A 16,353-nucleotide genomic window follows, 5' to 3' on the forward strand; every position below is an offset into this window, starting at 1 on the left:
ATTTTGGCTTTTGACCCTCCTTTAGAAATAGGGAAGCTCATTCCTGTGATTTGGTACCTCCCTTCATTTAACCTCTATAACAATAGAGTCCAGCCTAGAAAGACCAAGTTTCTAGATATTTCCTACTTCCTCCTAATCCTGATTTTTGCATTTAAAGTAAGCTTGCAAGGAGTTACCTTGAGTTGTGTGACCCTCTCTCTTGAATTTTTAGTCACACCCATTGCTTAGATATTGTTATTGTTATACTAGGCTATGTGATTACAATTATTCTTCACCTGTGGCTAATTTTACTCCTATAAATTTCCCTGCTTAAAAAATTAAACTCGGGGGGCCGGAGAGATAGCATGGAGGTAAGGCGTTTGCCTTTCATGCAGGAGGTCATCGGTTCGAATCCCGGCGCCCCATATGGTCCCCTGTGCCTGCCAGGAGCAATTTCTGAGCCTGGGGCCAGGAATAACCCCTGAGCACTGCCAGGTGTGACCCAAAACCCAAAAAAAAAAAAAAAAAAAATTAAACTCGGGCCCGGAGAGATAGCACAGCAGGGTTTGCCTTGCAAGCAGCCGATCCAGGACCAAAGGTGGTTGGTTCGAATCCCGGTGTCCCATATGGTCCGCCGTGCCTGCCAGGAGCTATTTCTGAGCAGACAGCCAGGAGTAACCCCCGAGCACTGCCGGGTGTGACCCAAAAACCAAAAACCAAAAAAAAAAAAAAAAAATTAAACTCGTCGCACTCCTGCCAGAAACGTGTTGATCCCACATTCTCCGTGTGGTTCCATTTATTTCATATTTCATATTCGTCCACTCTTGCTCCCGCTTTCCTATCATGCAGTGCTATGACCCACGAGAATTGCTGAGACGCAAGACGTCCACGGCAGGGGTCTCCTTTCCCTGGTAGAGCAGCAGAGAAAGGAAACACGGCGACTCGTGGAGCACGACCCAAGGCCCACCTGGACGAGCTGTGTGCAGTACTGCAGGTGCCTGACGATAGCCAAGTCCAGACTCTCATTGCCCGAGGTCAGGGGCAGGGGGCTTCCAGTCACGCTGGTGCCCACACCCGTGTCCTCGGTCAGCGCTTCGCTCAGGTGCCCCCGGGCTTCTGGGTGAACTACGCGGTAGCTGTGGGAGCAGAAGAACCACAAGCAGGTCAACAACCCTCTGACCCTTAGGAAAATCCCACTGCATCCTCTGAGCACTGACTTTTGAGTACTTAACCTTGACTAATCCAGCGGTTGAAGCCAAAAAGATGACTCAATAGCCCACCGAGCTACTGCTTCATTTTATTATTTTTATTATTTTATTTATTTATCACTCCTGGCAGTCTCGGGGGATCATGGGATGCCAGGATTCAAACCACTGTCCTTCTGCATGCAAGGCAAACTATCTCTCCAGCCCCAATGGGGATGCAGAAAATTGAACCCAAGTCTGCCATGTGCAAGGCAAATGCCTTTCCCACTGTGCTATCACTCTAGCTCCTGACTTTGTACCACACCCTCAGTGCTCGGGGATAACTCTTAGCTCTGTGCTTAGAAATTACTCCTGGTGGGGCCAGAGAGATAGCACAGCGGTAAGGCGTTTGCCTTAGACGCAGAAGGATGGTGGTTCAAATCCCGGCATCCCATATGGTCCCCCGAATCTGTCAGGAGTGGCTTCTGAGCATAGAGCCAGGAGTAACCCCTGAGTGCTGCCGGGTGCAACCCAAAACCCAAAACCCCGCCCAAAAAAGAAATTACTCCTGGTCTGCCCAGGAGCAAGTTCTGAGCACAGAGACAGGAGTAACCCCCAAACCAAAAACAAAACAAAAACAACAACAAAAAAGGAAAAGTAAAACTCAACCAAAGGACCAGGGTAGAAAGACAAAGCGATGCTAGGGAGTCGCCAAAAGCTTTCTAAGGATTCCTGTGAGTGTCCACACACACTCATGCCACAGTCTGTCTCAGGACTGAGAGACCGTGTAGGAGTAAGGCCCAGATCTTCATGCTGCCAATCCAGAGTGTTTAGTTTTTTTGTTTGTTTGTTTGTTTTGGGCAACACCCAGCGGTGCTCAGGGGTTACTCCTGGCTATCTGCTCAGAAATAGCTTCTGACAGGCACGGGGGACCATATGGGACACCGGGATTCGAACCAACCACCTATGGTCCTGATCGGCTGCTTGCGAGGCAAACGCCGCTGTGCTATCTCTCCGGGCCCCCAGAGTGTGTAGTTTGATCCCCAACAATGCAAGGGTCCCCAAGCACTGCCAGAAGTGACCCTTAAGCATAGCTGAATGTGGATCCAACTGCTCCACCCCCCTACAAAACAGCTCATTTGTCCTTAAACAACATGAAAGAGATAAACCCTATTTAAAATTTGTTTCTGGAGGCCGGAGAGATAGCACAGTGGTGTTTGCCTTGCAAGCGGCCAACCCAGGAACTAAGGTGGTTGGTTTGAATCCCAGCATCCCATATGGCCAGGAGCTATTTCTGAGCAGATAGCCAGGAGTAACCCCCAAGCACCGCCGGGTGTGGCCCAAAAACAAAAACAAAAACAAAACAAAAAAAAAAAGGAAAAAAATTTGTTTCTGGCTGGAGTGGTGGCACAAGTGGTAGGGTGTTTTTGCCTTGCATGCGCTGACCTAGGACGGACCTCGGTTCAATCCGGCATACCATATGACTCCCCAAGCCAGGAGCGATTTCTGAGCACATAGCCAGGAGTAACCCCTGAGTAGTTCAACCCCCCCCCCAAAGACATTGTTACCAATAATAATAAAAATGGTTTGTGATCTGATGGGCTGCTCAGAACTAGTGTTTTATGTTGCTGAGTGAATAACAGAGCAAGGCCTATGGGCCAGGAAGAAACACTCACCCATTTCTCTCCGTCTCGGTGTCGGAGAACACAGAGTCGGCTCCTCCTCCCGTGTGACAAACCTCATCACCGTCCTCCTCCTCCTCTTCCTCATCGAAATCCGAGGTGTTCAGGAAGTCAAAGCTTTCTAGGGCACTTTCCACCGTGAGACTCAAGCTAGAAGAACTGCTGTGGGTCCCTGCGGGCCTGCACTGCAAGGGAGAACACAACATATCGGAAGGGGACACGGGACACACCACACGACACACAGCACCAGGATTGAGTGGCGACATTGGAGTTTTTATTTTTTTGTCAAATTTTTATTTTGGCATAAAAAAAAAAAGGAGTCAGTAAAATAAATATCTTCACGTTTAAAAAATAAATATATACACAACTGTGAATAACATGACACAAGAGATCTATTGCCAAATAATCCAGAGGAAGGTAAGCAGGTAGCAATGGGACAAAGCAGAATTTAGCCATGAACTGGGCAAAGCTGGAGGGTTCAATAGAACTTTAGGCTTAGTTGTGAAAAGTCATTTTCAGGGGACACATTTGATAGTGCTCAGAGACTACTCCCAGATCTGTGCTCAAGAGTCACTCCTGGCAGTGCTCAGGAGACCATATAATGCCTGGGACCAAACTTGGGTCTCTTTCATGCAAAGCATGTGCTCTCGGCCCATCGAGTTTGAACTCTCTGGACTGTTTGGAATTTGTTATTTTTATGGTTCTTTTGGGGTTGTATTTTGGCCAGGCCCAGCAAAGTTCAGGGCATCGTATGTAGTGCCAGGGATTCAACCAATGTCAGACACATGCAAGGCCTTGAGTGGTGACACTGCAGTTTTTATTTCAAGCTTTTATTTTGGCTTAAAAAAAGAAGTCAATAAAAAAAAATCTTCATGTTTAAAAATATATACATAATATATACACATAGCTATGGATAACAATGACACAATAGAAGAGATTTGTTCTCCCTGTACTATCTGTTTCAGCCTTGAAATTTTTTCACAAGTATAAAAAATTTTTACAACTAGGGCCAGAGCAATAGCACAGAGGTAGGGCGTTTGCTTTGCACAGGTGACCCAGGACAAACCCAGGTTTGATCCCTGGCATCCCATATGGTCCCCCTAACCTGCCAGGAGCAGTATCTGAGTGCAGAGCCAGGAGTAACTGCTGAGTGCCACCGAGTGTGGCCCAAAACAAACAAAAATACAAAATAAAACTTAAACCATAGAGTAGGAGAAAGAGTGCTAAACTCACCTGTCTAACACAATATCACTAAACAGTGACACTCAGTCCCTGACTCAAATACCACTCTAGTAGTGACATTTTCAATGTCCTGAGAACAGACCAGAGTCAGCTTATGGAAGGCGTCTTGCTCTAAATTGTCAACAAATCTAAGACAGAGAAAGGGACCTAACATCCACCCTCTCGAGCTAAGGGTCCTTCTGCTTATAGGTAACAGTGTATAATTTATACTGTAATTCACAGTATCTAATTCTGCAGGGAATTTTGGGGTGAGGGAGACACATGAACAGCTATGGCAGGACAAGAAGCAGCTCTGATTCCCCTAGATTCCCGTGTTTGAAGCAGAACGTTCTCGCATCGAGTCAGCTATGGTGCCAGAAGCAAGCCAGTGCCAGGCCTGGAGAGTTCCAGGTGGCTGGACATGAATAGAAACATTGCAAGAAAATAATGCCAGTTGCTCTGCACACAAAGAGGAAGAGTATTCACAAGGCTGGGTGAGAGGGAACAAGTCCCCCCCACCAAATATGCTGGATAGGGGGGACAAGTTAGGGAGGCAGCACACTCCTGGCTGACTTCTGAACTCAAGGCAGCAAAGGCCTTGGTGGCATCTGCCTCGGGCCCTCAAGAGGGCACAAAAGTACTCAGGGAAAACATCTCTTTCGGGCTTTTAAGTCAGAGCTGTCTTGTCTCCATGTGAACTCAGCTGTTTCATGTGAAATCAGAGCCGTCAGAGATCTCCAGAGGAGAAGCAGCATCCTTGAGTTTCTGCTCCTCAAGATGTTTTAGCATCCTAGGTATGTGAAGGGAAGGGGAAAATGAGAACCAGTGGATGTATTAAATCTGGCTGGATCCAAAGCCTCTTAGCCCCAGGATAATCCCAAAGTCATTGTCGATTTTAGTTTTTTTTTTTTTGGGGGGGGCAGCACTCAGGGATTACTCCTGGTTCTGTGCTGAGAAATCTCTCCTGCTTCGGGGACCATATGGGATGCTGGGGATCGAACCCCTTGTCAGTCCTGGGTCAGCCTCATGCAAGGCAAAAGCCCTACCACTGTGCTAAACATTTTTTGTTTTGTTTTGTTTTGTTTTTTGGTTTTTGGGCCACACCCGGCAGTGCTCAGGGGTTACTCCTGGCTATCTGCTCAGAAATAGCTCCTGGCAGGCACGGGGGACCATATGGGACACCGGGATTCGAACCAACCACCTTTGGTCCTGGATCGGCTGCTTGCAAGGCAAACGCCGCTATGCTATCTCTCCGGGCCCCTGTGCTAAACATTTTGGCCCCTATAGTCGATTTTAGGAGGAGATTGGGATCCTCAGCATGAATGTGTTTTAAGCATTGATCCACAGCCAAAGTGGGGGGGCAGTGAAAGATTTTAGTCATTGAATGGCTTTGGAACCATGGTAGAAGGAAATGATACTGCAGAGCAATCTATAAGCACCTGATTATGGACAGACTAGGAGGTGTCCTCGTGCCCCAGGAGCATCTTTAAAGCCTAGACACAGAAACAACCATCACCAATGGGGAGTGGGGACATCCCCAGGTCTCAGGGCTTTATTTTTTGGCTTTAGGGCCACACCCGGCAGTGCTCAGGGGCAATTTTTTGTGCAGTTTTTTTCTTTCTCAAAAATTTAATCTGGGGCCCGGAGAGATAGCACAGCGGTGTTTGCCTTGCAAGCAGCTGATCCAGGACCAAAGGTGGTTGGTTCGAATCCTGGTGTCCCATATGGTCCCCCGTGCCTGCCAGGAGCTATTTCTGAGCAGACAGCCAGGAGTAACCCCTGAGCACCGCCGGGTGTGGCCCAAAACCTAAAAAAAAAAAAAAAAAAAAAAAAAAAAATTTAATCTGGATTCCAAGAGCCAGCAGACATTCTGAGGCAGCCTTGATGGTCCTCTGTGAGAACTTCTGGTCCCAGAGAAATCTGTTCTGCTCACTGATACTTGGAATTGACCATATAGGACCAGGACAGGGAAATATCCTGGAGTCAGGGTCATACTGTGGCTAATTTGTGGATGGCTAGTCTGAGGTCCCAACCTAGGGTCAAATTCACGGAAGAATTTCACCTGGGGGCTGCTGACCCCTGCTTTCCTGGTACTCAAGGGCAAGCTTCCCTAGTAACATCTCAGTAAGAGGCTGATGATTTAAATGCTACCATTTCACCATTTGGAATTCCAAGACTGACTCTGGACCTGTCTTTAGAGCAGTTTGTTTGTTTGTTTGTTTGTTTGTTTATTTTTGGTTTTTGGGCCACACCCAGCGGTGCTCAGGGCTTACTCCTGGCTGTCTGCTCAGAAATAGCTCCTGGCAGGCACGGGGGACCATATGGGACACCGGGATTCGAACCAACCACCTTTGGTCCTGGATCGATTGCTTGCATGACAAACGCTGCTGTGCTATCTCTCCGGGCCCTTTAGAGTAGTTGAACAACTCCTCCATGTCACTACTCACCAGATTAACTATTCATCCATTTAACTATTCACCCAATGAACTACTCAAATGATCAGTTACTCTTCCATTTAACTACTCATTTGATCAACTACACATGCGTTTAACTACTCACCCATTTAACTCCTCATTGGATTAACTCCTCATTCATTTAACTACTCATCCCATTAACTGCTAACCTGATCAATCACTCATTCCTTTACCTACTCATCTGATGAACCATTCCTCCATTCAACTACTCATCTGGTTAACAACTCATCGGATAAAGTACTCATCCATTTAACTACTCACCCAATCAACTACTCATGCATTTTACTACTCATTGATTAACTTGTCATCCATTTAGCTATAACTCCTCATCTCATCCACTACTCACCCATTTAACTCCTCATCCATCAACTAATCACCTATTCAACTCCCATTCTGATTAACTACTCAACTGATCAATAAATCAATCACTCATTCCTTTACCTACTTATTTGATGAACTACTCATCCATTCAACTCCTCTGTTCAACTACACGTCTGATTAACTACTCATCCAATTAAGTACTCATACACATAACTACTCCTACATTTAACCCATCCGATGACTTAACTCAGCCACTCGCATGAAGCTGAGGAACATAAAAACTCATCTGCACTACTGGGACTGAAAAACAGTGTCATTCCCTCATTCCCAACTCTGTGTCAGGGCCAAGAGCAGAGGCATGGGTGTCTCCCCAACCCATTAACCTCACCCTCCCCTCCACACACACCCAACCCAGCTCCTCCAAGGTGGGGGGGGGGACTTACTTTGAGGATCTCATCCAGGTGCATGACCTGCTGGTTCAGCTCCTGAAACTCCTTGTACTGCTCCTTGTGGGGCTCCAAGGCCAGGAAAAGGCCGGCGAAGGCGTCCTCCAGGCTCCCATCCAGGAAGGAGCGGCAGCCCTCAGACTCCCCACTCACTGAGCCTTCGAAGAAGAGCTTCTGGGTGGCAGTGGGGGGCACCTGGGCCGAGGCGAGCCGCTCCACCAGTTGCTTGGTGATGTTGCCCTCCAGGGTGTCCAGCTCCACCGGCTTCAGCTCGGACACTTCATCTGACTCATGCAGCAGTGCCTCGGCCACCTCCTTCTCCAGAAACAGGTGCTGGGGGCCACTGGCAGAGGCCCCGGGAGTGTCAGGCTGGGGCCCGGCTCTGTCACCCTGCAGCAGGGCTGGGGGCTCTGGAGCTCCAGCCGAGGAGATGCTGGAAGAGGCCGAGCTGGTGTCACCGAGGCCCTCCTGTGAGCAGCGACGGTGGCTGGGGAGCTGGGCTGGGGTGATGGTGATCTCGGGGTTGGTTGAGGCCAGGCTGGTCCGAGGCTCGGCTGAACTGGGGGTCCCTGTGGGCAGGTCCCCAAAGCTGAGTGACAGCGGTGCCGTCTCCTCCGGGGCCTTCTCATTCTCGAAGATGTCATCAGGTAGATTGGACTGTGGGTGAGAAAGGTCTCCTGTTACTGCTTCATTGATTTTTCTTTCATTTAAAAGGAGATTTATTTTGGGGGCCACATCTGGCGGTGCTCAGGGGTTACTCCTGGCTCTGCACTCAGGGATCCCTTCTGGCAGGCTTGAGAATTGTGTGTGTGGGGTTATGAGATGTCAGAATCGAATCCAGGTTGGCTGCTTGCAAGGCACACGCCCTACCTGCTGTGCTAACTCTCCTGTCCCTGATTGTAAGGTTTCTCTCCTTCAACACCCTAAAATTTCTGCTGAAATGTTGATCACGATCACACCTGGATTACAGGGCCAGCCCCGCCCTGGTGAGAGGGGATCTAGAGGACAAAGAAAGGAAGAAAGAAGCAGAGAGCCAGAGGAGAAGCAGAATAGAAGAAGCTGCTTGGAATAAGCTTAGCATAGAAGCCATGTGAGGAAAAGCATATGGCAGATAGGGTCTTAGAATAAAACTGGCTGAATCTGATGAAAATTTAACTGACTGCTTGTAAATTATTTCTCTGCCCCCTACTACCCTGTGTCTTCAGACCTGTCTGCCAAAGGGACTAAAGATGCCATACCTTGCCGAGAAAGGCCTCACCCAGACACATAGACATTGGACGTTATATTTTATATTAAAACAATACCTGTTACTTGTAATTTTTTTCTTTGTTTTATTTTGGGGATACCTGGCAATTCTCAGAACTTACTCTTGGCTCTGCATTCAAAGAATATTCCTGGGGCCGGAGCACTAGTACACTCAGGAATTATCCCTGAGTACAGAGTCATGAGTAATCCTTGAGCATAGCCAGGTGTGACCCCAAAACAAAACTCCTGGTGGGGGGTTCGGGGGACATGCAGGATGCCAGGGATCAAGCCCGAGTCAGGTGTGAGCAAAACAAGTGCATTACCTGGTGCTTTATTGCTCTGGCCCATGTGATTATTTTAGCTATAAATGATTTGTGAATTTGTTTTTCAAAAAAAAATAAGGCAATGAAAAAAAAAAAACAAAAAACAAAATCAAGCCAGAATTTCCATGATAGTAGCACTTTCTATCTGACCCATCCCACCAGCACTGATGGTATTAAAAGAAAATAAACCTATAAAAATCTCTACTTCAGCTCATTGCCTCAAATATTACTGTGAAAGAATTGTAATTCACTTCAACCACAATAAAACAAAACAAAACAAAACAAAAAAACTACTTTCTGGGCCCAGAGAGATAGACAGCACAGCAGGGAGGGCGTTTGCCTTGCACGTGGCCAACTCAGGACAGACCCCAGTTCAATTCCCAGCATCTCATATGGTCCCCCAAGCCTGCCAGGTGCAATTTCTGAGTGCAGAGCCAGGGGTAACCCCTGAGCACTGCCGGGGTGTCTCAAAAACCAAAACCACCCCCCAAAAAAACAAACTCAAAAAACTCTACTTCCTAAGAGAAAGGGAGAAAGACAAATACAGGATGCGCCCACTTTTCTGTGGTAGGAGGGAGAGTGAAGAGACAAGGCCATGGCAAACCTAGCCCTGAATGACAGCAAAGGATTCATGGCAGGAAGAGGGGAGGAAGACAGGAGGGAACATAAAAGTCAAGGGTCGAAGGTTTGAACCTTTTGAATCTTTTGTTGGGAACTATAAAAGTCACCACTGTAAACATGCCCAATGTACAATGAAATAAGTTTGCTAAGGAGACGGGTGTGGAGAGGAAGGGAATTGGGGTCACTGGGGGCCGGATGCTGACCCTGATGATAGATTTAGACTGAAAAAAATCGAATGCCCCAAACTCTTTTATTGAAAACTTCATAAATCATGGTGTCCAAATAAAATTAAAAATAAAATCAGCAAAAAAAAAAAAAAATCCCTAAGTCCAGCCCAACTTCCAGTGTTGGATCTGAGTGAAAGTTCATGGTTCTGTTTCAAAGGTTGACATGTTCCCAGAACAAAAGAATGGCAGAGCCGAATAGGCGATTTGCCTGCTAAAGCCCAGGATCTCACAATCTTTGTCCACCGACATTATAAATAATACAATTACATTTTTGTTTTTTGTTATTTGGATTGTTTTTGGGCCTCTATCTCAAAAGAATTTCCAACAGTCACACTGTTTCACTCCAAAAACAATGATATTTTGTTCTGCTTCAGTTCTTGTAAATTATTTTTTTAAATGTCTGCCCACAAATTCCAAGTTTTTAAACATGTTTTATTTATGAATAACTTTATTCATTTATTTATGAATTTAACCACAAGTAGCCTAAGGCCAGTGATATAGTCAAGGCCAAGAAGGCAAACTTCCTAAGGAAAAAAATAGGAGGAAAAGATGAATAAAATGGACCCTGAGTGGGCCAGGAGTTGAACCCCAAGTTCTCAGGGTGTTCATGAATGCTAAGTTCTTGCTCCAGTGACCTCAGTGGTCAGTTTCCCTCTGGGGTTAGGGAGCAGAAATCAGAAGAGGAAGGTTAGAAACACTTGAGGGAGGGCCGGAGAGATAGCATGGAGGTAGGATGTTTGCCTTGCATGCAGAAGAATGGTGGTTCGAATCCCAGCATCCCATATGGTCCCCTGAGCCTGCCAGATGCGATTTCTGAGCATAGAGCCAGGAGGAACCCCCCCGAGCACTGCCAGGTGTGGTCTAAAAAAAAAAAAAAAAAACCAGAAAAGAAAAGAAAAAAAAAGAAATACCCGAGGGGCCGGAGTGATAGCACAGTGGTAAGGAGTTTGCCTTCTACGCTGCCAATACATGATGGACCCTGGTTTAAACCCCAGCATCCTATATGGTCCCCTGAGCCTGCCAGGGGCAATTTCTGGACGCAGAGTCAGAAGAGAGCTCTGAGTGCTGTCAGGTGCAGCCCAAAAAATCCAAATAAATAAATAAATACCCGAGAAACTAAGATGGCTCATTCATGTTAGTGAATTTTGTATGGGTAGGGGTGTGGTAGAGTTTGGGTGATGCCCCAGGGTGCTCAAAGGTTATTTCCAGCTCTATACTTAGAATATGCTTAGGATATCCCTGGGAGTCAAATCAGGGTCAGCCACTTGCCAGCCTAATGCCTGAACCCCTGTGCTCTGTCCTAAGCCATTTGGGGGAATGGAAGAGACAGGCCAAAGCCATAAAGCTCAAGGTTTATGTCTGGCTCTGCATTCAAGGACTACTGTTGAGGCTCTTATGGGATGCTGGGATCAAACCTGGGTCTGCTGCAAGCAAGGCCAGCACCCTCCATGCTGTACATGCCCTCCTGGTCCCTACGTATAACTAGTGGTCAGGATAGAGTGTTGGTTGACACGTTAAATGCAGTAGGAAAAGGTTCTAGTTTTACTTATTTGTTTTTGCTTTGGGTTTTTGGGTCACACCCATTGGTGCTCAGGGGTTACTCCTGACTCTGTACTCAGAAATTGCTCCTGGTAGGCTTGGGGGACATATGGGATACTGGGGAATCGAACCCGGGTCCGTGCCAGGTTGGCTGCATGCAAGGCAAATGCCCTACCACTGCGCTATCACTATGGTCCTAGTTCCTAGATATTTGTGATAAGCACCAGAAAAAAATCTGGACTAGGGACCGGAGAGATAGCATGGAGGTAAGGCGTTTACCTTTCATGCAGAAGGTCATCGGTTCCAATCCCGGCGTCCCATATGGTCCCCCGTGCCTGCCAGGGGCAATTTCTGAGCATGGAGCCAGGAAAAACCCCTGAGCATTGCCGGGTGTGACCCAAAAACCACACAAAAAAAAAAAAAACAAAAAAAAAAACTGGACTAAGCCTTGACGGAGAACAAGTGGCCTGAGGCCACTGCACCCCGAAGCATGCAAAGCCAAACCCACACTCTTAGCTGGCGGCAAGAGGCTTGCACCCAGGGGTAGGTGGGAGGTACTACCTCTGCACCGGGCAGGCTCTGCCCCTCTAAGTGCCTGTTTGACTATCAGTGTCCTTGACAGGGGAACCGGTGTCAGGGGCTGCAGTTGGGGGCTAGATGTGTGCTTGGGAACAGAACTGGGTACAAGGCAAATGCTTTACTTCCTGTGCTCTTGCCACCCCCCAACAAATCTTTTAAAATAAAATATAGCTACTGGGGGCTGGAAGGATAGCACAGCATGTAGGATGTTTGCCTTGCACATGGCTGACTGGGGTTCAATTCCTGGCACCCCAACCCTTGCTAGAATTTTGGTTTTTTTTTTCTGTTTTTTGTTTTTTTTTGGTCACACCTGGCTGTGCTCAGGGATTACTCCTGGCTGTCTGCTCAGAAATAGCTCCTGGCAGGCACGGGGGACCATATGGGACACCGAGATTCGAACCAACCACCTTTGGTCCTGGATCAGCTGCTTGCAAGGCAAACGCCGCTGTGCTATCTCTCCGGGCCCACCCTTGCTAGAATTAATTTCTGACCTCAAAGCCAGGAGTAACCCCTGAGTGCTACTGGGTATGAACCAACCAAAACAAGAGTCCAGAAAAAAATTTTTTTTTAAACGCTAGGATTAAACTAATGCTTCTTACCTATGAAGCCTGAACTCTACCACAGAGTAACTAGCTTTCCTGGTCCTTGCAAAATGAATTAAAATCCTAGTGCACCCCCTTTCCCAGCAGGGTATGAATGAACACATCAAGAACAGATGATCAGAAATCGATCTTTTAACTTGTGAAAGGAAAATTTCTGACCCCAACAGGGACCCAGTGATTTGAAAACACTGCGAATCTATAGCATGGCTATCTCTGCCCACGGAAGAAACATAGCAAACAGAATGAGAGTGTGTGTGTGTGTGTGAGAGAGAGAGAGACAGAGGCAGAGAGAGAGAGAGAGAGAGAGAAAGAGACAGAGAGAGAGAGAGAGAGACAGAGAGACAGAGAGAGAGACAGAGAGACACAAGGAGAGAGACAGACAGGTACAGGTAGGCAGGCATACAGAGACAGAGAAGAGAGACAGGAAGACAGAGACTGAGACAGACAGAAACACAGAGACAGAGAGAAAAAGAGAGAGAAGAGACAGGGACAGACAGACAGAGACCAAGAGGCAGACAGAAACACAGAGACAGAGAGAGAGGAGACATGAAGAGAAGGCTTGAAGGTCCCTCAAACCAAGCTACATGCTTCCGCTAGTGTCCCCAAGTGTCCTACCCAGGGCAGGACAGCGACATGTGTCATCAGACAAGCAAGACAGAGAGGAAGAACAAGCAAGGTGTCCGTGCCACTAGCCCCCCCCCCACCCCACGCGGCAGCCCCCACTCACATAAAGCTCTAGCACGGCCTCGGGTCTCGGGCTGAGGGAGGGCAGGTCGCTGAAAGAGCGGCTGCGCTGCAGCTTGGCAAGCAAAGTGTCGTGCAAGGCACTCAGGAGGGACAGCCGCCGTGGCTTGTCGGGTGCGGGGTGCAGCCATTTCTTCCAAGCCAAAGCAAGACGGGGCGTTAGTGCACGCATGGGGAGACGGGGTGTTGCGAGGTTTTTATTTTTTATTTACATTAGTCAGTGCTCAGGGACTGTTCCTGCCTCTGTGCTCAGGAGTGATCCCTGATGGTGCTCAGTGGAACGACAGGCAGTACCAGGGATGGAACTGGGATATCAGCATGCAAGGCAATGTGCCTGAACCCCTGTTCTGTCTCTGTCTGTCTCCTGAGAGATCTCTTACCATTAGCTTTTTAGCAAGAGTTTTTTTTTTTTTTTTTTTTGGTTTTTGGGTCACACCTGGCGGTGCTCAGGGGTTACTCCTGGCTGTCTGCTCAGAAATAGCTCCTGGCCAGCACGGGGGGGGGGGGGGACGGGACGGGACATATGGGACACCGGGATTCGAACCAACCACCTTTGGTCCTGGATCGGCTGCTTGCGAGGCAAACGCCGCTGTGCTATCTCTCCGGGCCCAAGAGTTATTTTTTTTTTTTTTTTAACAAATCACTTTTTGTTTTGTTTTGGGACCACACCTTGGTGCTCAGGGGTTACTCCTGGCTCTGCACTCAGCAATCACTCCTGGTAAGTCTTCTGGAGCCATATGCCAGGGATCGAACTCAGGAAAGTCTGCATGCAAGACAAGTGCTCTACCCATTTTACTATCTCTTTGGCCCCTTCCGGTTCAAACAAGGCCACTCTACGTATCCACTTCTTTTAAAAGGAAGTTCAGAAAGAACTACAGGTTTTTATCACAGTAGAAGTGGGGAGAGAAGGAAGAGGAGAGTTGGGGCTGGTAGGCACTTGTCTGGAAATCATGTTTTCCCATATCACTTTTTTTAAATCTAGATGAGCATAAAGAATAATATGTGGGACTTTTCTTTTATAGTGGGACACCCCGCTATGCTCAGTGCTTGAGATGAGGAATTACTCCTGGTGGGACTCGGGGGGCCATATGGGATGCTGAGGGTCAGTTATGTGCAAAGCAAGCATCTTATTCACAGTACTGGCTCCAGTACTAGGGCTCCAGACCCTGTACAGCAATCTTTGGGGACCCCCCCAGAATGCCCTTTCATCAGCACAGCACAAACTGGGACCCCCCACAGCCACGCCACTGCACAAGCCACCCTGGACTTACGAAGAAAGAGTGATCCTTGAAGGTGGGCGTTTCCGGGGTGCCCTGGCTGTACATGGACATTCTCCGCTGCAGGGCAGCCGTCTTGTTCCCCGCGCTGGAGGATGCGGTCACGTCCTCCACGTCAAATGGGCTGCAAGACAAAGGGACCTCATGAAGGCACCGGTCCGGCAACCTACAGTCCTGGGCCCAGGCAACTCCTAATGGGAAGTGGACACTCTGGGGTCAAGAGGGAAACAAAGGGGCCAGAGTGATAGCACAGTGGGAGGGTGTTTGCCTTGCAAGCGGTTGACCCAGGACAGACCTCGGTTTGATCCCCAGTGTCCCATATGGTCCCTTGAGCCAGGAGCGATTTCTGAGCACATAGCCAGGAGTAACCCCTGTGTGACACTGGGTGTGGCCCAAAACAAAACAAAAGAGGGAAGCAAGCCATGATAAACAGAAGCAAAGTAGGATACTAATCTGGATCCACCCAGGATCTCTCTGGTCTCTCATTTAACAACAGATGAATGAGAGTCTCCTTGGAACCAGGAAACTAGGTAGATGTTTGTCCTAGTATCAGAGATAGAGGTCTGTAAAAATTCCTTGAGTTTGGAGCCAGAGCAATAGTTCAGTAGGTAGGGCATTTGCCTTGCACATGGGTGACCCATGTTGGACCTCCAATTTCCTATATGGTCTTCTGAGCCAGCCAGGAGTAATTTCTGAGCACAGAGCCAGGAGTAACTCCTGAGTGCTGTGGGTGTGGCCCAACACCAAAAACCAAACCAAAACACAACCAAAAAATCCAAACCAAACAAAAACCAATTGAAAAGGATTTACAGGCATCCAAGAGAAAAAAACAGGGTGGTAAAAATTCATGGTGATGAAGATTCAAGAAGGGGTGAAGCAAAGATAAGGGAGACTTACAGCATGGGGCCCCAAATCAACAGAGCTCAGGGAAGGAAGCAAAACACAGAGGAGATTAGTGTAAACACTTGGTTCTTTTTTTTGGGGGGGGGGCATACCTGGTGACACTCAGGGGTTACTCCTAGCTTTGCGCTCAGAAATCGTTCCTGGCTTGGGGAACCATATGAGAAGCTGGGGGATTGAACCGAGGTTGGTCCTAGGTTAGCTGCATGCAAGGCAAATGCCCTACCGCTTGTGCCACCCCTCTGGTCCCTAACACTTGGTTCTTAACAGCCACAGAGGCTTTAACTTGGCTTTTATAAGAGCGTTTTCTTGTTTGATTGTCTCTGTGGTGAAATGCATGAACAGTTTGGACCCTTTGTTTCAGGTCAAGAGATCCCAGGGCTTCCTTCCTTTTTCTTTTTTAAATTACTGATTGATTGAATGAGTGAGTGATTGTTTTTTTTGCCATACCTGGTGGCGCTCAAGGGCCACTCCTGGCTCTGCACTCTGAAATCAACCCTTGCAGGCTGGGGAACCATATGGGATGTCAGGAATCAAACCAGGTCTCTCCTGGGACCTTGCCACATGTAAGGCAAATGCCCCACCGCTGTGCTATCTCTCCAGCCCAGGGCTTCCTTTCTCACTCTCATCTCTTTGCCTTTCCCTAGCAGTGGAACTAGACTTAGGGGTGAGTATGGCCTGTGCAGTGTGATGTTTATTGGGGCCCCCTTGAAGTCTCTTTTGGCGTCACACAAAGATCCTTCAGTGAAAACAAAACCAAAATACTCTCAAAGAAACCATGACAAACTTTCTCAAAATGTGAAAAAAAACATTCTAGAATTCATTGCTCTGATAAAAGATTGGGGCAGAAGAGACAGTCCAGTTTGGGGTATTCGTGAGCTAGTTCCAAGAGACAGTCTGGTCTGGGGTGTCCAATAGCCGGTTCCCCAGAATGTGCTCTTGCACCTTGAACTCCCAGCCTTGCAGCTGGCCTGTCCCTGGCTGAGTCA

General features: G+C 47.9%; 1 protein-coding gene across 1 annotated transcript in view; it reads right to left on the minus strand.

The window, feature by feature from the left end:
- Positions 1–16,353, minus strand: part of RIPOR2 (RHO family interacting cell polarization regulator 2) — a 104,962-nt gene that overhangs the window by 16,449 nt on the left and 72,160 nt on the right. The window contains 4 exon segments of the mRNA XM_049765111.1: positions 947–1,115; positions 2,840–3,030; positions 7,305–7,964; positions 14,459–14,588. Of these exon segments, the coding sequence (XP_049621068.1) occupies positions 947–1,115; positions 2,840–3,030; positions 7,305–7,964; positions 14,459–14,588 (1,150 nt within the window).

The sequence above is a fragment of the Suncus etruscus genome, chromosome 18, assembly GCF_024139225.1.
Source record: "Suncus etruscus isolate mSunEtr1 chromosome 18, mSunEtr1.pri.cur, whole genome shotgun sequence".
Classification (NCBI taxonomy): domain Eukaryota; kingdom Metazoa; phylum Chordata; class Mammalia; order Eulipotyphla; family Soricidae; genus Suncus; species Suncus etruscus.